At 35.5% G+C, this 25490-nt stretch overlaps 6 protein-coding genes across 8 annotated transcripts in view; 2 read left to right on the top strand and 4 right to left on the bottom strand.

The window, feature by feature from the left end:
• The window catches only part of LOC109124670 (transcription initiation factor IIF subunit beta-like), a 3147-nt gene extending 886 nt beyond the window's left edge, over nt 1–2261 (top strand). The window contains exons 2-6 of one of the 3 annotated variants that reach the window (XM_019227842.1): nt 196–304; nt 406–536; nt 629–703; nt 942–1194; nt 2051–2261. In XM_019227842.1, coding sequence (XP_019083387.1) covers nt 196–304; nt 406–536; nt 629–703; nt 942–1194; nt 2051–2070 — 588 coding nt within the window. In that variant the 3' untranslated portion in view covers nt 2071–2261. Of the gene's footprint in view, nt 1–195; nt 305–405; nt 537–628; nt 704–941; nt 1406–2050 lie in introns of those variants that run through there. The other 2 variants (XM_010418141.2, XM_010418140.1) reach the window with 2 other exon arrangements.
• On the top strand, nt 8932–11255 carry LOC104702299 (protein WALLS ARE THIN 1-like). The gene is made up of 6 exons (XM_010418139.2): nt 8932–9250; nt 9343–9405; nt 9502–9618; nt 9885–10305; nt 10397–10548; nt 10648–11255. The coding sequence occupies exons 1-6, from the start codon at nt 9030–9032 to the stop codon at nt 10847–10849; spliced, it is 1176 nt and encodes a 391-aa protein (XP_010416441.1). The 5' UTR covers nt 8932–9029; the 3' UTR covers nt 10850–11255.
• On the bottom strand, nt 12101–13341 carry LOC104702298 (dehydration-responsive element-binding protein 2D-like). Its single transcript, XM_010418137.2, has one exon. It carries the CDS (start codon nt 13083–13085, stop codon nt 12465–12467), a length of 621 nt encoding a protein of 206 aa, XP_010416439.1. The 5' UTR covers nt 13086–13341; the 3' UTR covers nt 12101–12464.
• LOC104702297 (putative purine permease 15) lies at nt 14817–16416 on the bottom strand. Its single transcript, XM_010418136.2, has 3 exons — nt 16380–16416; nt 15600–16273; nt 14817–15275 (listed from the first exon to the last, which is right to left on the bottom strand). The coding sequence occupies exons 1-3, from the start codon at nt 16414–16416 to the stop codon at nt 14817–14819; spliced, it is 1170 nt and encodes a 389-aa protein (XP_010416438.1).
• Nucleotides 21160–22388, bottom strand: LOC104704901 (probable purine permease 14). Its single transcript, XM_010420911.1, has 2 exons — nt 22352–22388; nt 21160–22268 (listed from the first exon to the last, which is right to left on the bottom strand). The coding sequence occupies exons 1-2, from the start codon at nt 22386–22388 to the stop codon at nt 21160–21162; spliced, it is 1146 nt and encodes a 381-aa protein (XP_010419213.1).
• Nucleotides 24364–24999, bottom strand: LOC104704900 (putative purine permease 15). Its single transcript, XM_010420910.1, has one exon. It carries the CDS (start codon nt 24997–24999, stop codon nt 24364–24366), a length of 636 nt encoding a protein of 211 aa, XP_010419212.1.

The raw sequence follows: 25490 nt of genomic DNA, 5'->3' as shown, positions 1-25490 counted from the left end.
GAGGTGCCCTAGTTTGTTGATTGAGTTACCTTCATTATTCCGATGGTTGTGTCCATAAAGTTCGAATCTTTCATGCCGATTTCACTTACCCATGTGGTTGATTTATCAAATCTAGCGTATGGAAGGATCCTGCTTTAGCGTATGGTTGCGTTTTGTATTTCGATTTATGATTGTTCTTTTGTATCAATCAATCAGTTCACTATGGAGATGGTTCGTGCTGAGTATGAGAACATGCCAAAGAGCTACGCTGTGAATATGTTCAAAGACTTTGTTCCGATGGAGGTCTTTTCGGATGTCAATCAAGGTGATTTCCCTATTTGGTTTTTTTACCTGTCTGATTGATAACATTCAGATTTTGTATGTTCGTTTGGCTCTCCATCTCATACTAGGCAAGCTACTCTATAGTTCATACAGCTGTTGAAGGAAAGGTCGATCACAAATTCGATATGAAGCCATATGGTGAAAACATTGAAGAATATGCAAGGCTTTGTCGGGAGAGAACGAGCAAAGCCATGGTTAAAAATCGACAGATACAGGTGTTTGTTTCCCTTTAATTTCTCTCTCCTACGCTGGCTCTTTTGGTTAGCTAATTATGTAAGGACTTTTGTTTCCGTGAATTGCACTAAAGGTTATCGATAATGACCGCGGAGTACATATGAGGCCCTTGCCTGGAATGGTTGGTTTCGGTTCATCCAATTCAAAGGTAAAAATGTTATTCTTTTTCTCAAATGATTTAGCATATATGGAGTCATCATTAAGATGGTAAAAGAGTAATGAAGCAACAATTCAGCTTCAATGCTCGTTCTTTATCAGACTAATTACAATTCAGGATGGATTCTTCAACTAATGATTTGAAACTTGAATCTTTTGTCTTGATCTTTTCTATACGATATCAGCGTTGTTACCAATGTAAAAGTTTGTGTTTGTGTTTGAATGAGCAGGAAAAGAAGAGACCTGCCCCAGTCAAGCAAACAGAGGTGAAGAGGACGAGAAGAGATCGTGGTGAGCTTGAAGGTATAATGTTCAAGCTGTTCGAAGGACAACCTAACTGGACATTGAAGCAGCTTGTACAAGAGACGGACCAACCAGCACAGTTCCTGAAAGAAATACTGAACGAGCTGTGCGTGTACAATAAGAGAGGATCGAACCAAGGGACATATGAGCTTAAACCTGAATACAAGAAAAGTGCTGAAGATGACACAGGTGGGCAGTAAAACCAATCCCTTGTGTAGTAGTACTCTATACATGTGCCATAGTCATAACATGGTTATTAAACCCTGAGTCACTGATCGGGGTAAAAAGATTTTAGCAGAGAGGAGAAAAGAAGGATTTTAATTTGTCAAACTTTTTTATTTTGTATTATTGACCGAAACAGACAAATATAAAAAGAGTGCTTTGTTTATGACATAACAAAATTACAAAATCATGTGGCGGTTTGGTTGGATATAAACATGTAACGAACACAAAAGTCTTGTCCAAAGAGACTGAGACGTCAATGTGTCTTCCACTGCTTGAACATGAGCGTGATTGAGCGAGCATTTGAAAACGACCTGATTTTCTCCTATAAACTGCGTCCGAATTATTCACTCTGAAGATTCCAAGTTGTGTTACATTTGAGCCGTAGATTGGGATGGTGGATATTAATGGAAGAGACAACAATATAAATGGTAATGTACGTCCCACCTTTTGTTTGTGGCAGACATACTAATCATGTTTACATTTTGAGTTCTCCTCTAACTGTATTACTCATTTCAAAAATTTCGATCACGTAAGTTTTGAATGAATCAGAAGAACGACAGTTCAATTTCTTTCTATGGAATAAACTAATTTTATGATTTTAGATTAAGACACACATTCATCAAATATATAACATAGTTTTCTAGAAACCTACTAAAATAATACTAGGAGAGAAACTCGTGCGTGGCAAGGTGGTTACTGTTTTAGAAATTAAAACTAAAGACAGCCCGTAGAGTGGCTATTCTAGTTAGGTGTTGTTTCATTTGTGCATCAAAATGCATATGCCAGATAATGTTGTTCGTTTAAGNTGAAGATGACACAGGTGGGCAGTAAAACCAATCCCTTGTGTAGTAGTACTCTATACATGTGCCATAGTCATAACATGGTTATTAAACCCTGAGTCACTGATCGGGGTAAAAAGATTTTAGCAGAGAGGAGAAAAGAAGGATTTTAATTTGTCAAACTTTTTTATTTTGTATTATTGACCGAAACAGACAAATATAAAAAGAGTGCTTTGTTTATGACATAACAAAATTACAAAATCATGTGGCGGTTTGGTTGGATATAAACATGTAACGAACACAAAAGTCTTGTCCAAAGAGACTGAGACGTCAATGTGTCTTCCACTGCTTGAACATGAGCGTGATTGAGCGAGCATTTGAAAACGACCTGATTTTCTCCTATAAACTGCGTCCGAATTATTCACTCTGAAGATTCCAAGTTGTGTTACATTTGAGCCGTAGATTGGGATGGTGGATATTAATGGAAGAGACAACAATATAAATGGTAATGTACGTCCCACCTTTTGTTTGTGGCAGACATACTAATCATGTTTACATTTTGAGTTCTCCTCTAACTGTATTACTCATTTCAAAAATTTCGATCACGTAAGTTTTGAATGAATCAGAAGAACGACAGTTCAATTTCTTTCTATGGAATAAACTAATTTTATGATTTTAGATTAAGACACACATTCATCAAATATATAACATAGTTTTCTAGAAACCTACTAAAATAATACTAGGAGAGAAACTCGTGCGTGGCAAGGTGGTTACTGTTTTAGAAATTAAAACTAAAGACAGCCCGTAGAGTGGCTATTCTAGTTAGGTGTTGTTTCATTTGTGCATCAAAATGCATATGCCAGATAATGTTGTTCGTTTAAGCACAAATAAACACATTAGTGAAGTGTAGGAGCTGATTTATGACACTCATCCAAAACTATTTAAATTTAAAATACTGAGATATTACTCTCTTTTAACACACACAAAAAAAAAAAAAAAAAAAATTACTCTCAGGATTTTTCAGTCGTTTTGGCAAAATTTAGATAATCATGCTAATCTACAACAAACACTATGAGAGAAATTAGTATTGAACTTGATCAACTCACCTACTCTCTAAATTTGTTTTTTTTTTTTTTAGTTTTTTACTAATTCTCTCTCAGCAAGCCGAAATAGAATTTGATTAGAAAATTTGTTTTAAAAGATACAGAATCCCTAGCTCCTTTTACAAACCCATTTACCTTTTTGATCCTTTAAATAAATTTTCATTGTTACTGGATCTATTTATAGGCTAAGGTCGTATCATAAAAAATTATGATGAAAACAGTGAAAAAAGCATGCAAATTTAAGGAATCATCATTAGTACTTTAACTGTTAGCAAAATCTTTTTCTTTCCTTTTTTTTTATAGCAAATGCTGAAAAGATATAAGTTCTCTTATTGTTTTTTGACCAAGTCACAGACGTAAACGAAGAAAACAAGCAGAGGAAGATTGCGAAAAAGACATGTAAAGTGGTAAATTGTAATTTTGTTAATTATTTTTGTTTGTTAATTACAAACTGTAACTCTTTACAGACAAATATTCTGCGCGAATGATTTCTCAACTGTATATGTATTATATTAATCATCCGATTACATTAAAACAAAAAATTTTAAATAGAAAATATATACACGATCTTAAAAGTTATGAGAACTTAATTCATGTGAGTTAGCTTATGGAGCACAGAAGCGTGACTTGATAAAAGGAAGAGATAACAAAATGATCATGTTTAAGGTGGTGTTATAGAAGACTATAAGAAATTAAATTATGGCAATTATATCAGTAGTTTAATCATGTCGGACTATCTCTAACTAAGAAATCCCACCAAATTTCATGTCAAATATAGTGGATGGGTTGAAATTTTCCCATAATTAAGTTATGCATGCATGCCAAGCAAAAGCAATCGAGATGAATAAAAACAAAGAAAATATAAAAAGTCAGTATATGTTTGGACATAGAGAAGACTTCGCATGCAAAAAGCCAACCCACAAAATAGTTGCAGAAACACCTAATTGCCTGTTAGGAAAAAAAATTATATTTTTTCAAAGAAAAATTTTCGTTGAAAATTATATTTTTCCAAGATAAACTGAGTATAAGTTTTTCTTGATTTTATAATAAATCAAGTTTTTAAGAAAATATCTGTAAACAAAAATTGTGTAGAAATTGTATGGCCTCATGTGTTACAAATTGGCTAAATTTTCGTGAAATATTGTGAATCTACAACACGTAACAACAGGTCGTAAAATGCAACAGCCCACAGTTCGTCGAACTGAAATCAAGAAAAAAAGAGAGCTGTTTATAGTACTAATAAACGTATTGGAATTATGTTAGTGGGATAAGTGGCATTAGTCTTATAATAATATGTTGAAGGGTCATACTTGTCTCGTCGTTATAGTGTTGTCGTACGTCAAGGTGTCTCCTTAGTGACATCCACTTATCATCACAATTCACAACGAATCTAAGGACACTCTATATCAAACATCAATCAAAGCATCGGATGAATACTTTACATACAGTCTTTCTATCATAAAAGTAGAGACACCATTGAATTGCATGTGAACGGTGAACCACTACAGTTATGGAGGTGTATACATTCATTAAATGTGTTCCAGTTTTGCAGAACCATGTCTACGTTCTTCAGACAATCAGTCGGAACGTTATATCTTTGCTGATTATGACTGATCACACAGCGTATTCGCTAATTAGTGAGACAATAAGATCAAGTTTATAAGACTCCAAATTTATGCATTGATCTTCTCAAAATCTCTAAAAGTAATTTCTTTCTTTTTATTAAAAATTTAGGTTAAAGCTAAAACTATTTGTGTCCTAAAACTAAAATTCAAAAGAGGAGTGAGAAAAAGAGAATAGAGAGAGATCGGAAGACAAGAAGATTCGCTCGTGGGCGAGGAAGAATGATAAATAAATGAAATAAAGTGAGGAAAAAGGAGACAAGGCAATTAAATATCCCAACTAAGATTGGTCTCCCTCTCCTCTTCTTCGTCTCTGCTCGTTACCGGTTCCTATCTTGCTGGGTCCTTACCCGATCCGTTACTGTCTTGTTGGGTCCTTACCCGACCCGATTCTTTACCCTTTACCCGAGAGATTTAGATCAAACTTTTTATAAAGAGTTAAAGGGTTTCTATTCTTCTTTTTCAACCTAAAAAGGGATTTGTTTTCTTCCTTTTTAACTAAATAAGGGTTTATCTTCTGTCACAAGACGAAAAATGCTAATTAATAGCATCAAATTGTATTTAACTAAACACTTTTGTAAGCACTAGTTCCGGAAATTGGGCTAACTAATAGTGAACCTTCCGTCTTTACCATGAATAATACGCCTTCTTTAATAGCAAATGATGTTTAGTGATCTTTCACACTAGTAGTCTTCATTAAGAAACAAACCAAGATACTTCATCCTACCATCGACTATAATAAATTTATTATTTTCAGTGTTATGCAATTTTGAATTAAATTTACTTAGTTATGAGTTCAGTGCTTGTTTCGCATAGGTAACAATAGATCATCATTTGGGAATGATATAAAACTACCTAAAATTTAAACTAGTATAAATCATGAAGCTAGGTTATAGATCTCATGATGGGCATCATATATAAACTACTCGACAAATTAAGTTTAGGTGCTGGATTTGGTTTGTATCCATATATACCTTGTTATTAATTTTTCAAGGATTCAGAAATCCAAGCCAACAGCAGAACTTAGAAAACAAAAATTACTAGCACACATCATAAATTATGTGCCAAACGTACGGTCGGCTTTAATTTATTAATGACAGTGGTAAAAACATAACGAAAATATAGATGAGGTGGGATCTTCTTCACTAATTTTAAACAGTCGGTGAAAAAGGCAATTGATGTCTTCTGATTCGCTACCATACATGTCATTTTCTAAACCAAAAGCTTCACTATGAATGAATGGAAGAAAGGCTCATGCTAAGACCTCTAGCAAACTTTATATTTTTAGATTTGGAAATTTCCGTATAGTAAATGAAGGGGTCTAGTCTTGTCTTCCCGACAAGTGGCACTATAAATACGGTTGAGCATACGTGTGCCACTTTCACGGCCAATGGTTTCATCACATACTATTATTTTCATAAGGTTTTGAATTTTTTTTTTTTTTTTTAAGAATACCCTAAAACTACACTAAACAAAAATGATTTCAAGAAACGTCACAACTATGTTATTGTTCATAAAAAAAATTACTATAAAAAGAATAATATTTTTCATTTCTCAACGTATTACATATTTACATGTGGTTATCTAAGACAGTTTTTGTGAAAACAAATTCTGCGAAATGTTTTTTCGTCGTGATATTACTACATTCGTGGAACGGGGGAGAAAATACATATTTGGTTTGATTTCACGTGGATATGCACATGTTTCTGAGCACACTTTACTAAACAGTCTCACTGTTTTGTATACATTGTCGATCTCTCCAAAAATAACAAAACAAAAAAGAAAGAGAAAACTGAAAGAATACAAGCAACCATCAAAATTTTCGATGATTCTATTCTATAAGGATACAAATGTATTTGACTATCGGAACTAATATTAAAGTAATACAATTACACTTACACATATATATATATATATATATATATATATATGAAAATAGAACTAGAATAATTGAGGACAAATACAGATAATAATATTGGTGTAAGCGTGTACATAAATATTGATCGTGTACTGTGGGTCCTGTGCCTACGAAATAAGAGGTACTGTGGGTCTCACGGTTCGCTAGTGCGCGTGGGGATCGTCCCCACAAAATTAATTATCATTTTTAACTCATAATAGGGAAAAAGAGTTTCAATAAATATAGTTAAAAGTTAAAACAAATAAAAAGAAAAATGTAAATAAAAAAACATTAAAACAGAATTTAGGAGTACTATTATAAGATTGTTATTCTCCTGGAGACTACTACTGTACAAGTAATAATTAGTGGCACTGCCATGCTGCTTCAAACAAATATCAAAGGAAAAGGACAAACTAAAACCATTATAATGTCTAAGATAGTGAGTACATATATTGAGGAATACAGTGTAAATAATGATAAAGAAACATATGTGCTTTTTTCAATCTAAGTTATACCTTTTTGATTCTTCAGATTAAAATGAAAAATTAAGAAACCATAATGATGGTTGCGTTAATGAGTAGTGGCGTGAGGGTTGTCATGTCAGCTGAACAGCAGAAAAAATAAAAGAATGTGGGAGACAGCCTTTGCCTTTCACACAATTTTTAAGCTCTCTTCTTTTTTCTAAGGAAAACAATAGTACACAGTTAAATATTTCGCGGGCCCTTTGTTTCAATCAACTTTAGATTTATTTATTAACAGCTTCATGATCGTTTTACTCGAGTTTGAAATCAATCAGAATGTTTTAGTTTATTTGTTATAACATTTTGAGGACTTATTTTTGCTAAATTTGTCATAATCCCTAACCTGCAACTAATAATCTAAAATAATATCTAAAATTTTGGCAATGTCTTTAAATTTGATTATATACCATATCTATTCTTCATTTTTCAATCTTGATCTTGATGTTGTAACCTACAAAGTGAAAAGTTGTCACTTTTATGAACAAGTTTTGATCTGCCAAATTTGCCTCAAGTTATACAAAAACTGGTTTTCTGAACCGGAAACGGTAATTGTAAAGTTCTTGGGAATATGTTTGAGTTTTGAATATGGGTTTTACTGTTTTTTTTGTTGTTTTACGCTGAATCAATTAACGGAAGTTTTATTGATTTGTGATTTAAAATTCAAATAAAGTTTTAATGACTTTAATATTATATAAAATATGTTGTTATTAATTTGTGATTTGTAAAAAGTCAATAAAAATCTTTATAAATCTGGGATTATTAGATTCATAATTTTATAAAATCAATAAATTTTTTGTGTTATTCAACTAAAATAAAAAATTTAAGATTATTAATAAATTCAATTATTCTGTTATTAGTTTATGATTTTATATATTTTTCATCACAAAATAAAAGTATAGAAATTATCATTAAAATAAAAATATTGCTTAGAAGACGTTACAAAATTAAAAAAAAACTAATCAACAAGATTATTGAAAGCTCCCTAGACCAAGGCCATTGGGATTGCTCATACAAATACTATTATTAAAAAAATAATAAAAAGAGATTCTTCTTTATAAACGATTCTCAGAATAAATAAGACATGTGTCACTTATTTAGTGGAACAAATATTAAAAAATAAATAAATAAAGAAAATCTGTATTAAAAAAGATATATTTTTTTATTTTTTTTGAAAACATTCAGCTTTACTCCCGGAAAAATCTTTCACTTATTTATTTTTTACAATTTTATTGAAGCCATCAAAATTCTTTATAAATCATAATTCAATAAAACCTTTAACCGGATTTTGTTTATGTGGTTAGTGAAATCAAAACGCTATGTCGAATAGTGTATCCATGATAATCCAAAAACGCGATTACTACTTTAACATCTCAAAAGATTTAATTATCTTAGGTAAAACGTTGTGTTTATATTTGGATGTGTGTTTATTCTCTCAACAAAATTATAATGATTACAATAATATATAGTAAAACACACAAGAACCAAAATAACCAATAGTGGAATTATAAAATTAATCAAAACTTTAATTTCCCAATTCAGTATCATATTCAAGGAGTGAAAATGCTACCAAAATAACAAATTTGGTGGAAACAACAAAAAAAAAAACACAAATGTGCCTAAATCCATATTATTTTCAATATTTTCACATTGTTATGACTTATGATTAGGTTTTTAATAGATGAGATACCATATTTGAAATCTCAAGTGTGGTGGTTCCCACAAGCAAAGAGGGGAATGAGATAGCTATCTACCTATATTTATATCTCCCACAACTTCACTCTTTTTCCTCAATCAACAACACACACAAATTAACACACTCGTTCTCCTTCTCTCCATCGTTTGATCGGTTGTTGTATCAGTTCGATCCAATGGCGGATAACACCGGAAACGATAACCGGAGATCGATATGGGGAGTCCCGGAGAAGCTTCAGCTTCACATAGCGATGCTGACGTTGCAATTCGGTTACGCCGGGTTCCACGTGGTGTCTCGAGCTGCTCTCAACATGGGGATCAGCAAACTCGTCTTCCCTGTTTATCGTAACATCATCGCCTTGCTTCTTCTCCTTCCCTTCGCTTACTTCCTCGAAAAGTAACGTTTTCACTTCTTCTTTATTTCAAACCCTATACATGTTTTCTAGTTAATAGTAATTTAACTAACACACACTTAATTGTGTTATTTAGGAAGGAGAGACCAGCGATTACTCTCAACTTTCTCATCCAGTTCTTCTTTTTGGCACTCATTGGGTACATAAAGATATCTATATATTTCCTTCACTCTGATCTTTTCAATAACAAAATTGGATTACTAATTAAATTGTTAAATGAATTATTACACGACAGAATAACAGCGAACCAAGGGTTTTACTTGTTGGGACTAGACAACACTTCACCAACATTTGCTTCTTCCATGCAAAACTCTGTTCCCGCCATTACTTTTCTCATGGCTGCTCTTCTCAGGTATTGATGATTGATTCCATATCTCCTTTTTTCTTTCTTACTCTATTAATAATTCGAATCAAAATAATACTAATATTTAAATAAACTTATGAACAGCTAGGATATGTATCACTTTAATAATGTTCAATTTGACTTGTCAACGTACCATAAAATATTATACGTAGACAAACATTAAATGGCCCTTGTAAATTAATTACAAAATAGTGATGATCATCATAGTAGTAACCATACTGTTCATCATGTACTCTATGTAAAAAACAAAACAGGATTGAGAAAGTAAGAATAAACAGAAGAGATGGTATCTCCAAAGTCTTGGGAACAGCTCTTTGCGTAGCCGGAGCTTCCGTCATCACTCTCTACAAGGGTCCAACCATCTACACTCCGACCAGCCACCTCCACACTCACCTACTCACCACAAACTCAGCCGTAATAGCGCCGTTAGGAGACGCCGCGCCCAAAAACTGGACACTTGGCTGCCTCTACCTGATCGGTCACTGTCTCTCGTGGTCTGGATGGCTCGTGTTCCAAGCTCCAGTTCTTAAATCTTACCCGGCGAGGCTCTCGGTTACATCTTACACTTGTTTCTTCGGAATCATTCAGTTCTTGATCATTGCTGCTTTCTGTGAAAGAGAATCTCAGGCTTGGGTTTTTCACTCCGGTTGGGAGCTTTTCACCATCCTCTACGCCGTTAGTATTTTTTTTTCAAATCTTTTATTTTTAGCCATATTGTTTTTAAATCGATCAATTTAGTCCTTACAAGTTTTGGTTTAATTTTCAGGGAATCGTAGCGTCTGGAATCGCGTTTGCCGTTCAGATTTGGTGTATTGACAGAGGGGGTCCAGTCTTCGTTGCTGTTTACCAACCTGTTCAGACTCTTGTCGTTGCAATCATGGCTTCAATTGCGTTAGGCGAAGAGTTTTACTTGGGCGGGTATGTCAAATAAATAAAAAGAGCGGTTTATTTCAAATTTAATTATACTCCAAGGACGTAAACGTTGATTTGTGTCACGTGGCGGGTTTTTAATGGCAGGATCATTGGAGCGGTGTTGATCATAGCGGGCCTCTACTTCGTATTGTACGGTAAGAGCGAAGAGAGAAAATTTGCAGCGCTTGAGAAGGCGTCGATCCAGTCACCCGCGGAGCATGGTATCGAACGTGCACCTGTTTCTCGCAACTCGATCAAGTCGTCCATCACGACTCCACTGCTCCATCAGTCAACGGACAACGTTTGACTTGTTCTTTATCTCCACTGCTAATAATTACAAATGTCATTTTACCCCAATTAAAAAGGGAAGAATGGTGTTGCCCGTTTGTGTTTTTATGACTTTTGTGTCTGCTTTTCCTTTTTTTTTTTTTTTTTTTCTTAATGTTTTCTCTTTTTTTTTTTTCCTTTAATTATTAGTTAACTAAGAAAGGTTTTTGAGAAAGGAAAAAACAAAAAAAAATGGTGGATGAGACATCATTGTTCATGGGGATGAAGATGAAGATGATGATCTATGTGGGAGGAGCTTTGGATTGGGACTTTTCTATATAAAATATCTGGCTGATATATTAGTGCCATTTTTCTTGTGTTTTTTATTTTTATTTTCTTTCTTTCCTTTTCGATCATGATCAATAGAATGTTATAATTTGCAGTTATGATCTCTAGTAATTATCAATGTCGGGATATTCAATTTGGATTAGATCAAACGATTTGTTCTCGAGTCTCAACTGAAGCAATGGATCTTTCAACAAAATTGATTAAAAGTTGTCTATTTAAACAAAACAAGTTTGGTTAAAAATTTATTCATTTTTCAAATATCCAAAAACTTAGCCGAATGGACAAAAGAAAATAAACATTTAAACATAATATACCAGTTGAAAAACCAAAACTTTATGAATATTAAAACCTAATATAATAAAATATGGACCATCTAAAAAAATTCAATATATCCATCTGTAACCAATTGTCTTTTGACTTCTGAGTTGAACGGTCCATAAATTAACATGGTATTAAATTTTAGATGACTCGAGATAGCTATGTTTTTCGATATGAATATTTGGTTCGAGATACCACTGAGGGTCTTTCTCCGTTCTCCTGGCCTGGGCCGGCTTACACGTTAGTTTTCTTACATATCAAATATCATACTATATTTTTCTCTTTATGTGAACAAGTCCATTAACAAAAGTTTCTTCATGTACATAAGCAAAGACACAGTCATACAGTGCATGCATAAACTAAGTCGCAGAAGTGTTATCTCTTCTGCTATCTTTTTTTATCTGGCATTGAATGAATAAGAAACCAAAATTTTACATGTTAATTAGTCGGTATGTGGATTCAGGATTTGGTGTTTGAGTTTGACCCAATCACTGTTTACTAGGCATTAGGTAGAGAGTAGAGACCATTTATATGGGCCAAATATAGATTTTGGGCTGACGATAAACGAGCCATGTAGTACAGTTACACACAGCACAAAGACGAAGGTATGAAAAGAGGATATAAGAAGTAAAAAACACAACAAACGAGACAATTAAAAAAAGACTGAAAAGCCCATCGAAAACAGAGATGTAGTCTACACACTGACCGTTACACACAAACGTAACATTCCCGTTTTCTTTACACATATACATTGCACTTCAAGTTTCCGCCATGACACATATTTTAGCTTTGAGACACACAACTGTCGTATTTATGTTTTAAGAATCTACTTTTACACTACAGACAAACGACATTTATAGATGTGAACATATATTACATGGAGCTGGTGTATATTTACATATATAACCTACATCACGGTGACAATATATTTGTATAATGTAATTTTTGTATATGATAGTCTTTATAATTAAGGAGAGTTTAGTGACACCTCAAAGTGGGGAATGAAAGGAATCCCAATTAGAATAGCCACCGGAAATACAAGTATCAAATCGAGAAATATCATTATCTGATCCTTCATTAACCCAAGGAAACCCTAACGACATTGTAGCTTCTTCCCATATAGAAGAATCATCCATTACCGGTAAATCCACGTTTATATGCTCCCATGATATCTCCTCTGTCACTCTCCTACATGATGACATCTCGTTGGATGAACACGGCGACTCGGAGTCGCTACTTTTTCCACCGGTGTTGCTGCTTGGTGTCGTTTGGGATGCCTGAGACGACGGCGTTTCAGGGTAACTTCTGAAGGACTCTGGGAGGTTAAGGTGAGCCTCGGGACCATAAAGCTTACGAGCTGCGGAGTCATAAGCCAAGGCAGCCTCGCGGGAGGTGTCAAAGGTACCGAGCCAAAGACGAGCTCCTCGGTTAGGCTCACGGATCTCAGCGACCCATTTTCCCCAAGTGCGTTGTCTAACACCTTTGTAGGTGCAAGACGCGTTATCGGGTCCACCTTTTCCTCTCATACAGCCTTTCCTCGAACTAGCTTGGACAGTTCGTTGTTTCTTGTTAGCACCAACCATCATCACCTTTGGCTCTATGGATGACATGTACGGATGTTGACAGCTCGAAAGTGATGTTATATAAAGATTTTTTGTGAGTGATAAGGCAAAGACATGATGTAATGGGTAGGTGTGTATATATAGTGGAACATAGTGATGAAACGTGGCGTGGAGAAGATATAGCTGGCGCAGACATGACGGAGGGTCGTGTCGCGAGGAGGAATCTGGTGTTGTGTTTCTAATCCTAACACTTGTCTCGAGAGACCCTTCTCTTTTTGGCAACAGTGATCGTAAAACCAGCAGAGAGAGAGAGAGAGACGATTTGAGTTTTTCTAAAAAAACAAAAGAGAGAGAGATATGGATAAGGTCATCCACGATTGGGGAAATATAAAATATATATCACTATGAATTAACGGTTCGTCGTGTGAACGCATTTAGTACCCAAATTAGCCTAATTTCAAATAGCTAAAAATTAAAATTAAAAATTAAAATACGGAGTTACATTATATATGTGCTAACTCAAATAATGTAAAAGTTTAATTTTATATTACTAGGAAGCCATAGAATCACCAAAACTTTTCTCGATGAATCACTGATATATATATTTGTCAAACAAATCATATCATACAAGTTGTAACTTGTAAACATTGAAAAAGAAACGTAGGTAGGTTTCCTTAACTCTCCGTACGTAAGTAAAGTCACCAAATTTTTTTCCTTGGTGTTATCCATTCTCTTGGCTTTTAATTGCCACGTGAAAAAAAAACATAACAAAATACAAGTATGTATGAGTGTAAGGGTCAGTCATGTGGCGACTATTTGTCCACGAAACTGAACGTGCGGGCCCCGAAGGTCTCTCGAAAGAAGACACAAAGTTGAAGTTTTGCTTCTCTTTTTTAGAGAACATTTGTGGTCGAGACACACGTGAAACGGCTGCCTCTTCTCATGAGTAGTTTGATAACTACAAAAGCTCTGGTTCCAATTATCTCAACATATTTTTTTTTTCCAAATAAATAGTCTAGAATTTAATTTGAAGTTTTTTACTTCCAGATAGATTATTGTGGAATTTGGTAAGTAAGCATTATTAACAAAATCAATGCAATTGCAAAACTAAGATAAATTAACAACTACCTTTTTGTCAAAATAATACTTTAGACGATAGAAATTACTTTCGAACCTTGTCTAAGAAAAAACTAATCAGGTAGATTTTTGTTTTTTTTTGTTATTACTGCCCATATCGATAAAAATGCTTTATTCTAATTCAGATCATCTATCTAGTACCCCAAAAAAAAAACATAAAAGCAGTAAGGTTATTAAGATGAATTATCTTGTTCAATGACTTTTTTATGGTGGATTTGACTTCGATAGTCCCATGCCTTGTGATAGTAGCACAAAAACTCTTCTCCGATCTATGAGCTATCACGAATTTTTTTGATTGGGTATATCTTTCTGAATATCCATTCCCGTTTTTTTGTTTTTTCTGTTGTTGTCAAACAATCCATTCCCGTTAAAGTGAAGTATCTATTTGTTTTTTAATATATCAAATAGCTTTAGATTAAATAAAATTGTACGTGAGACAATGATTTTGACCCAAAAAGAATGTCGATAACAAAGTCAAAGTTGTTGTTACAATAGTATAAAATTATGATAGAAGAGAAATATATCATCGATGGTGAGTGATGTGTTGGGGATTATTGCAAACATTCATTAGCCACAAACTTTTAGTGAAAAATAATCAAATGTAATATTTTCCTTCTAGAGAGTCCAAATTCCAAGATATGATTAGCTTGTAGGTTGGTCATCATCTTCGCTCTTCTCTTTGAGGATCATATATAAATAAGATGCAACGCTAAGACTAGCGGCGCCTAAGGCGATTCCTCTGAAGACATCGAACTGATCGTACTTGTTATAAAACAAAGCCACGAGAACCGACACGATCGGCCACGTACAAACACTGATCACGTTCGAGAACACGGCCGAGACAGCCAACACTAGCCCCACGATCCCGACCCAGTATATCTGCCATGCAACGGCTTGACCCACCATAGTCCACACGTAGGAAACTTGCCCCTTCGAGAACCCATCCATCTCTCTCTTCAAGTTGTGATGATCGCCGGAGATGAAAACGGCTGCGACAAAGATGACGGTGGTATAGAGAAACGAGAAGATGAGCAACTCAAGAACAACGACGAAACTTGGTTGTTTTATGTTTGTGGATTCCTTGCAAACGGAGATAAAAGCCTCGAATATGTTCCTGATCTGGGCGAGGAGCAAGGAGAAAAAGACGGCGCCACATACAGCCAGATACATAACACGAAAGGTGTGTATCTTCCCGTTGTAGATGATGGGTGACCCGGCGGAGAAAGTGTTGAGAGTGAAAGTTCCGGCTAGGGTGGCTAAGATGAGAGAAACAATCGTCCATCTGTTGANATGGTCGCCGGAGATGAAAACGGCTGCGACAAAGATGACAGTGGCAAGGAGAGATGAGAAGATCAGCAACTCAAGAACAACGACGAAACTTGCTTGTTTTCTATCTGGGGATTCCTTGCAAACGGAGATAAAAGCCTCGAATATGCTTCTGATCTGGGAGAGGAGCAAGGAGAAAAATCCGGCGGCACATAAAGCCACATACATAACACGAAAGTTGTGTATCTTCCCGTTGTAGATGATGGGTGACCCGGCGGAGAAAGTGTAGAGTGTGAAAGTTCCGGCTAGGGTGGCTAAGATGAGAGAGAGAATCATCCATATATTGAATTTGACTCTGTTGGTAAATATAAAGATGGAGAAAATGGGGGTGAAGAAGAGCTGTGACGTGTAGATGAGAGTGAAAACTTTAAAGGGGATCCGGTGTTTAATGTTCGAGAAAAATGCTTGAAAAAACATGTAGATGACGATAATAGGGTAAACTACTATTAGCGTGACGGTGATTCCAGCGGAGGTAACGAGAAGTTGTTTCCGTTTCTTGGAAGAGAGGAGGAGGAGAAGGAAAGGGATGAGGAGGATGGGGAATCCGATGACTTGGAGAAGGGATTGGGTCCAGAAGCTGTACCTACGGCTCCGGTTTCTGTGGAGGAAGTAATAGTTCTCGAGGATTCTGACGATGCATTGACCTGTTACGGCCAAGATGATGCATATGATGATGGTAACCCACTTTTTGAGTCTTTGGTTCGAGTCACTGGTTTGGTTTATTGGTGTACTTGAGCCGTGCTCCATATAGAGCGGCACTTGAACAAATTGTTCTGCAAAGGAGAAACAATGTAATGGTTAATCACAACATATTTGATCAGTAAAAAAGCCGTTAAGTAATTAAAAAAAACACATATTTTATCAGAAGAATCTGTTTACCTTGTGAATTAGACTGCATTGGTTGATTATACACCATTGATAAAAAATATACGAGTTTTCAGAGTTTGGAAGCGAATGGTTTAAGATTTGTTGTTATTTGATTATGTTTCTGAGGAATTTAGAAAGCTGGATTTATGTCTTTATAGCCAAGCAATGGTTTGGGGGTGGACTTTGACGGGGTAAGGCTGATTTTCCTAGTTGAGCAATTGGGTTTCAGACTTTAGTTACTATTTGCAGACGAAAACTGAGTATTTAAAAATCCTTTTCACATTCTATTATATTTCATTGTGATTTTGTCAGCGGAAGACTCATTATTCTGACATATTCCTATGAGTAAGAGACCAAGTATAGTGAGATGACTTTCTCATTCAACTTCCCATGTTTAGGAATTAATCCCAGGAAGGATGGCCCAATTAAACAGCTCGCTACATATGGTAACGAACACTTCTTAGTTCTTACCGAAAACAGGAGAAACAAAACTAAGTTTACACAAACATTTGCACAACATTAGTATGTGATATATCATGACTCGTGGAATCTAGAACTCAAAATTCAGCCTAACGGCATTCTATCAATTTAGTGGAATACAACTTTACATTCACTAAAAAAAGAAAGCAAAAATGTGACATCAAGATTATACATNTCTGCATTAGTTTGTAGCTGATTGTCACTCGTGACTTCCTTAGCGCCTGTTTGTGTTAATATTCTCACCCGGTGGTTTGAGGGGTCGACTTTGACGGCGCAAAGCCTCCTAAAACATGTGTATCAGTACGACTTTTGAGCATGTGCATTATAGGTTTATAGCTGTTCTAATGACAACAATAGTGACAAAAATAATGAACAATTATGAGCTGAAAAAGTCAATTGATTTTTTTTTTTTTAAAGAATCATTGTTAGACTAGTTAGATCATTGTTAGACTAGTTAGTTGACTATGTATTGAAGAACTTATCTATAGTTAGACTATGCCATTCTATCCAAAATGTGGAATTTGAGTAAGAAATCGGAACCGTATAACATTACTAGCCAATATGCTTCTCTTGCATATCCTTCTTCTCATGTTTTAGGTATCCAAATACAACACCAGTCCATCTTCAGATTATATTGGTAGTTGAACTGAAACACCAATTCATCTTCAGATCCAACCATTCCGAAGACAGAAATAGTAAATGAGGTTGAAAGATTTGTCTAAACTATATAACACATATATAATTTCTCTTTATAATTGTTGGAATCAAACCGTGATTAATGCTCAAACTTGAAAGAGAGAAAGAGTAACAAGATTCACAAGCGAAGAAGAAAGAATCAGAAGAGTTCTTAGAAGAAAAGAAGCAACGAGACTGAGGGAGAAGAGGAAGAGAAGACTTTTGTTGTTGTTAAGGGATAAAGACCATTGGGCTATTGTGTTAATCAATCCCATTAAGTGTTGGGTTTAGTGTTGTTGCAAACTATAGGTTAAACATTAACCTAAGTATAAATATGTTGTAAGTTGCATAATGAAGAAGATAAGAAAAAAGTTTTAAGAAAAGAGAGAGGCTGCAACAACGTAACTTCGAACATGGTATCAGAGCTCGGTCAATCCCGGTGAACAGAAATCTACAAAAAGTTTAATGGAACAAATGTCAAGGAAGATGAATGAAGTGAGAAGACACTGCAAAATTTGTAAGAAGAGCAACCACAAGGATGGTGAGTGTTACCTTCTACAAAATTATGAATCTCAGTTCTTCAGTAAGCAATTTAGACCGAGGAGAGGTCTAACACAGCAACAAGAAGAGAGAATGCCGGAAAAGGCAAACACAACAACAATTAGAAGAGGAGATTGGTCTATTTAGTGCAGCCCATGTAGTGGACCATAAAAACAGTGATGAAATCTGGTTAATAGACAGTGGTGCACCAACCATATGACCAAGGAAGAGAGATTGTTTACTACAATAGACAAATCTGTTCAAGTACCCATTAGGATTGGAAATGGGGCAAGAATAATGACTGCAGGGAAGGGAAACATAGAAGTGATGACCAAGAAGGGAGTAAGGGTTATCAAGGATGTTTTTTTGTCCCAGAGATAGATAAAAATCTGTTAAGTGTTCCACACATGACAAGAAATGGGTATAAGGTTGTGTTTGTAGAAAACAAATGTATAATCCACAATCAAGGAGGAGACAAGATTGCAGAAGTAGAGAGTGTAAGAAATGCTTACTTTGCGTAAGCAGTTAGCTGAAGAGAGTGTAAGGATGGCCAAAGAAGAAAACTTGTCTGAGTTATGGCATAAAAGGCTCAGACACTCTGGTTTTCAAAATTTAGAGAACCTGCAAACAAATCAAATGGTCAAAGGTCTACCAAACTTCAAGGTGATTCAAGAGGTTCGTGAAGCATGTGTTAAAGGTAAACAATGCAGAGAAGAATTTCCTAGGATCTCAGAAACAAAAAGTAAAGAAGTGTTAGACTTGATTCACACAGACATATGTGGACCAATGCAAACCCCTTCATGTAATGGAAGCATGTATATAATTACTTTTACAGATGACTTCTCGCATATGTTGTGGGTATATTTTCTGCGGTTGAAATCAGACACACTTGCAACTTTCAGGAAATTTAAGAGCCTCATGGAAACTCAAACTGGCAAATGAATAAAGAAACTCAGGTCAGATAGAGGGGGAGAATTCAAGTCAGAGAAATTCACAAGATTCTTAGAAGAGAATGGAATAGAGAGGCAGTTCACTGTGGCTTACTCACCACAGCAGAACGGAGTTGCTTAACGTAGAAACAGGACCTTGCTGGACATGGCAAGAAGCATGTTAAAAGACAAAGAAATGCCATATGATTTCTGGGCTGAAGCAATATTTACAACAACTTACCTTCAGAACCGACTCCCCACCAAGGCGTTAAACCAAAAAACACCAGTTGAAATCTGGAGTGGTCACAAACCCTCAGTTGGTCACCTTAAAGTATTTGGCTGCGTTTTTCATGTGTGGATACCTGCAACTAGAAGAAGAAAACTAGATGACAGGTCAGAGAAGGCTGTGTTTATGGGATATAGCACCATAAGCAAGGGTTACAGGGTGTATGTCCTAAGTACAAAGAGAATAAAAGTTTCAAGAGATGTGGTGTTTGAAGAAAACAAGAGTTGGAATTGGAAAACTCAAGAAGAAGTAAACGAGAGAACTGAGAAATCTCCCAGTAAGGTCAGCCCATCTCAGAAAACAAATGTGGAAATACAAAAGAAAAATGAAACTAGTCCAGAAGCTAGAACAAATTTCAGAGATGAAAGACAAGGTATAAGTCCTATCAAGAAGAAAAACGGGTGTTAAAGGCACTATAGACTATGGATTGAATTTCAATGAGACCAATCAAGTAGAGTTGGTTGGATTCTCTGACTCTGACTGGGCAGGCTGCAGAGAAGACATGCGAAGTACTACAAGTATGTGTTTTACCTTGGGTAGCGCTATGTTCACATGGCAAACACAAAAATAAGACACTATTGCACAATCTACAGCAGAAGCAGAGTATATGGCGTTGTGCTCAGCCACTAATCATGCAGTATGGTTGAAACGATTGCTGGGAGAAATGAGAGTCGACACTACCAAGAGTGTGCCAATATACTGCGACAATACATCTGCAATTGCAATTGGTAGAAATCCAACACCGGAGGACGAAACATATCCAAATACGATATCATGTGGTTCGAGAAGCTGAAAAGGAAGGAGTGATAAACCTGAGATACTGCAGTGGCGAGGAACAAATCGCTGACATCCTGACTAAGCCTCTGGGACTAAGAGGTTTGAGGAGCTTAGATCGAAACTCGGAGTTATGCAGAATCCCACCAGGAAAGTCACTGCAGATATAAACATGACACAAGTTTCTCAGGTTGATAAAAAGTTGCATATGAAAAAACTGAAACAGAGCAGAAGGAGTGAAGAAAAACAGAGAGCAATCGAGATCAAGAACAAGGCAGAGAAAGAAAGGGATATGGAAAAAGAGGGAGACCTTATTGAGCATAATCCAATAAGGGAGATGGAGATGTTGCCGATGAGTTACGCAAATGCTGTAAAAGGAACATCTAGACAGATAAAAGAAAGCAACTTGAAGCATAATGGAGAGATGGGAATCCAAAAATCAATTTTGAATTTGGGGATTAATCAAGGGTTTGAGAGGGAGTGTTGGAATCAAACCTTGATTAATGCTCAAACTTGAAAGAGAAAAAAAGTAACAAGATTCACAAGAGAAGAAGAAAGAATCAGAAGAGTTCTTAGATTAAAGAAGAAGAAGCGACCAGACTGAGGGAGAAGAGGAAGAGAAGACTTTTGTCTTTGTTAAGGGACAAAGACCATTTGACTACTGTGTTAATCAAGTCTATTAAGTGTTGGGTTTAGTGTTGTTGCAAACTATAGGTTAAACATTAATCTAAGTATAAATATGTTGTAAGTTGCATAATGAAGAAGATAAGAAAAAAGTTTTAAAAAAAGAGAGAGGGTGCAACAACGTAATTTCGAACAATAATTACCACTATAAAAAAATTTCAAACTTATGATTGTTATTTATTTTTTTTATCAAAGAAAAGTTAATTTACTTTAAATTAATTTGTTCTTTGAAAAATTGTCACAGTCGAAGAAAAGTTCATAAATTTGTGTGTTGAGAAATATTCATAATAGAGTTTAGCACACATATTTATAGAAGGAAAATACATTAACTATTCAAACCAGCACAAACAAATAAAGTTAGAACACTTTTGTTAATGGATTTAAAAGAAAACTGAAATGAAAAGTATTAACTGGTGTCTTGTCGCTATCTGTTCCTCTTCTCTTGACGAAGCCTATAAAAATAAGAGGCAACGCTAAGAAATGCACAAGCCAAGGCGGCTCCTTTGAAAGCATCAAACTTATCCTTGTCGATATCAAAGAAGAGAACCGTCAAAACCGAGACGATGGGCCACGTAGAGACGCTGATCACATTCGAGAACACGTCCGAGACAGCGAACACAAGCCCCGCCAAACCCACCCAGTAGATTTGCCACGCGAAGACTTGAACCGTCATTATACCGAGGTACGCCTTCTTTCCAAACACACGAACATCTCTCTTTATAATGTGATGCTCGCCGGAAATGAACACGGCCGCCAAGGAGACGACGGTGGCGGCGATGGAGGAGAAGAAGATCAACTCGACAACGGAGGCAAAGCTAGGGTTTCTGTGAGTGGCTACGTCGCGTTTGGAGATGACAGTTTCGAATATGTTCTTGATGGAGCTGAGGGTAATGGACAAAATTACGGCGGCGAATAAAGCATATAACACGCCCCTAACGTATCTCACTTCGTCCTTGTTAGGCTCTCCGGGGAAGGAAGAGTAGAGAGTGAGAGAGCCTCCGGCGATGGCGAAGATGAGAGATATAACTATCCATCGATTAAATTTGATTTTATTGATGAAGAAGGAGAAGATAGGTGTGAATAAGAGCTGTGATGTGTAGATGAGGGTGAAAACGTTAAAGGGTATCTCGTTTTTGCTTATAGCGGCGAGTCTTGCTTGCATAACCATGTCGATGCCGATACAAGGGTATAGTATGGTGAGGTATTTGAGGGAGCTTCGATGGGAGGAGAGACGAGGTTTAGTCAGATTCTCGGTGTAAAGGAGGAAGTAGAGAGGGATGCGGAGGAAAGGGAATCCGATGACTTGGAGGAGGGATAGAATCCATGTGCCTTGGCGTTTGTTGTTTGAGTGGAGGTAATAGTAGTTCTCGATGAGTCTTGCAACGGATTGACCTGTTATGACGAAGATGACGCATATGATGATGGTAGGCCATTTGATGGTGCTTGTCCGGTTCGATGTGGCGGTTTGGTTCATCAATGTGGTTGAGCTATGCTCCTCATTGTTGATTGGTATCTGCACAAATTTTCCTACATCTACCAAAGAGAAACATACATAAATGCATGACTAAAAAGGTAAAACATATATACATGCACAAAGGTAAACATAAATTGTCTACCTTGTGGATTGTTCTGCATCAGCTGATCGCGTGCCATGATTTACTGAGTTCTAAGGATGTCGAAATTTTTCTCTTGATTCAGGGCAGGCGTTTGTAGTTGTATATTGTCTTGGTAAAGATGATCAGTTTTGTACTGAACTTTGTGCGTGTTTGGACTGGATGATGTTTGCGTTTATATACCAAGTGATTAATTTGGAAGTGGACTTTGACGGCGTAATGATCTGACTTGGTTTTAACTACACCTTGCAAAGCAATCATATTTAATTCTTCTTTGGTTGGAATTTTTTCGTTTCTTAGATTTGATTAATTTTGACATTGATATCTAACAGTGAAGCAAAGACGTGTCAAAGAGTTTCTTGGTACCTTAACAAAAATTGAGTAAATTTTATTTCTCTTAATATATTTAGATGATGTTATAGTAGTCATTGTTGTTCTGTTAATAATTCGCAAGTCACTCTTGACCTGTGAAAAGGACTGAGCTCAATCCCTTGACTTTGAGTACTTTAAACCTTTTTATTCTTGGGTCAAGGTCTTCAATAAGTATTTAAGTTTTAAGGATCTGATATCATTTTTGTTTAATCTTATAACTCATATAAAAAGACATTTGATATTATACTTTTGCTAGTCTTTTTTATTTGTGGTCAAACAGTTAAGAAAACATTTGATAGACTTATTCAACTTCCAACGTTTTGTGAATCATGGTCATGGGTCATGGACCAGGCTCCATTCTCATGACCAGACGACACTCTAATGCATTGACATAATTCAGGTCATTCGTAGCAAAACTAGATGATCAAACTTACTCCAGTGCCTAAGTACTCAACATGAACACTTCGGAATTCGATAGTCCAAGCAGTTTATTCAAACCCATTGGCAAGTTTCCACTTGATTCTATACACTAGAAATATACAACGCTCACTAGGATCTACGCCAAAGTACCATAGTTTCACATATGCAATAAACTAATACCAACACCATAACCTTAGAATCATAGATAGGTTGTCACAAAAATATGATAAACATAAATGATGGTATCTACAAAACAACCAACACTCTTAGTCTCTATATGAGTTATATTGCAGAGTTAACATTCTACTTATAGCCAGTTTATTAAGACTAATCCAGGCTTCAACTCAATTCACAACACTTTCGTACTCAATTCAGCTAAATTTTATCAATTTCCCAAACATCTAATTATTTATTACTAATAAACAAATATTATGACGAAGTGATCCTAATTGAGAATATCAAACGAAATATTATAATAAGTATGCAAATTTTTGATAAAAATGTTTTAAAAATAAAACAAAATTCATCTTGAGTGAAAATTTATCAACCAATAATTAAAATAAAAATACACAACTTCTAAAAATAAATGATGAAATAGTGTTAAATCATAAAAACACATATTTTATGAAAAGTTACAATAAATAAACTCAAGTGTAAGTTACATAATTGAAGTTGATTAAATTTCTATATTACTATAATCATTTTTAAAATCTTTAGTTAGATTATACAATAATGTTGGATATTGAGTATTAAAATTTTTATTATTTAAAGTCAGCATAAAACGGAACATTTGTGCCAGCGAACAATGATTTGTTAGTTATCTAAGAAAAGACAAATATATATACATATAAAGTTCAAAAAACATAAACATTTAGATAAACATAACTATTTAAAACCAAAAATTGTGAATAAGATATGCTGAATAGACAACTTTAAAATGAACAGAAACAAGGATATAATTTTCTTTTATGGTAAAAAGACATAACTCTACAATGAACTGATGCAATTATATGAATTTTTTGTTAAATAACTATAACAAAATTATTTAACAAAAAAGTACAACAAAAAAACGTAATTGTTATTAGCATTTATTCATATCGTTATTATTATATAGATTTTAAAAATGGTGGTAATAAGAAATACGAATAATGTACGTGTAGATTACAAAAGAAATGTTATCAGAAAAAATGAAAAAACTCCAAGTTCCAACTTCCAAGATTGATTTAGCTCGTGGCCTCGTCACCGTCACCGTCACCGTCACCGTCACTAGCTTGTTTGTGAATCATGTATATGTAAGACGCTACGCTTAGAGCAGCAATGCCTATGGTAATTCCGTTAAAGACATCGTACTGATTGTCTACGTAATGGAACAGAAGCACCAGGAGCGATACGAGGGGCCACGTACAGACGCTGATCACGTTTGAGAACACACTCGAGACTACGCACACGAGACCCACGATCCCAACCCAGTAAATCTGCCACGCAACGGCTTGACTAACCATAGTCTTCACGTAAGCAGCTTTCCCCTTTGCAAACCAATCCATTACCCTCTTCAAATCGTGATGCTCGCCGGAGATGAAAACGAATGGGACGGTGACGACGGTGGCGACGAGGGACGAGAAAATCAGCATTTTCAGACCGGCGAAAATTCCCAGTTTCCTGTATGTAGGGTCGTCACGATCGGGTATGACATCGTCAAATAGGTTGTGGACCTCGGCGAGGAGACCGGAGAAAAATACGCAAGCTGTTAAAGCGTAAGATATACCCGAGTCGTATTTCCTCTCGTGCTTGTTGGGTCCTCCGGCGAAGGAAGACGAGAAAGTGAGAGCCCCAGCGAGGATGGCGAAGACGAGAGACATGACAGTCCATCGACAGAATTTGATTTTCTTGAAAATGACGCTGAACAACACCGGTGAATAAGCATTTCACCGACTTTAACTATGTTCAAAGCTGGTTTTTCTTTAAAGTTCTTGTTTCATTCTGGCTTTCTTGCAAACGATGCACTAGTTGTAACAAAATATTTTTTGTTTTGAATATAACTAAGAAGCGCAACACATGGGAAAATGAAAGTTTAGTGAGATTAACATTATTAAGTCATGTTTTTAGAGAGGAAATTTGATAATGAGAATATTTCGATTTTAGAATTTCTAAATTGGTTGTACGACTATTCATTTTTATGATCTATGAGGTTTTGGTAAAAATATATTTTTACAACTTATTATAATCTTAATCACTTTTTATTTAGATGTGCTCATCATCTGCTCTTTTGCCAAAAATAAATAAAAATAATAAGTTAGATAAGTTAAATCTTTGTAAGAAAATAGGAAAGTGCTAAGGTGTATATATATAC

Source organism: Camelina sativa, chromosome 7, assembly GCF_000633955.1.
Source record: "Camelina sativa cultivar DH55 chromosome 7, Cs, whole genome shotgun sequence".
Lineage (NCBI taxonomy): Eukaryota > Viridiplantae > Streptophyta > Magnoliopsida > Brassicales > Brassicaceae > Camelina > Camelina sativa.
Note: the sequence above shows the minus strand (reverse complement) of the source record. Positions and strands in the feature narration are given on the sequence as shown.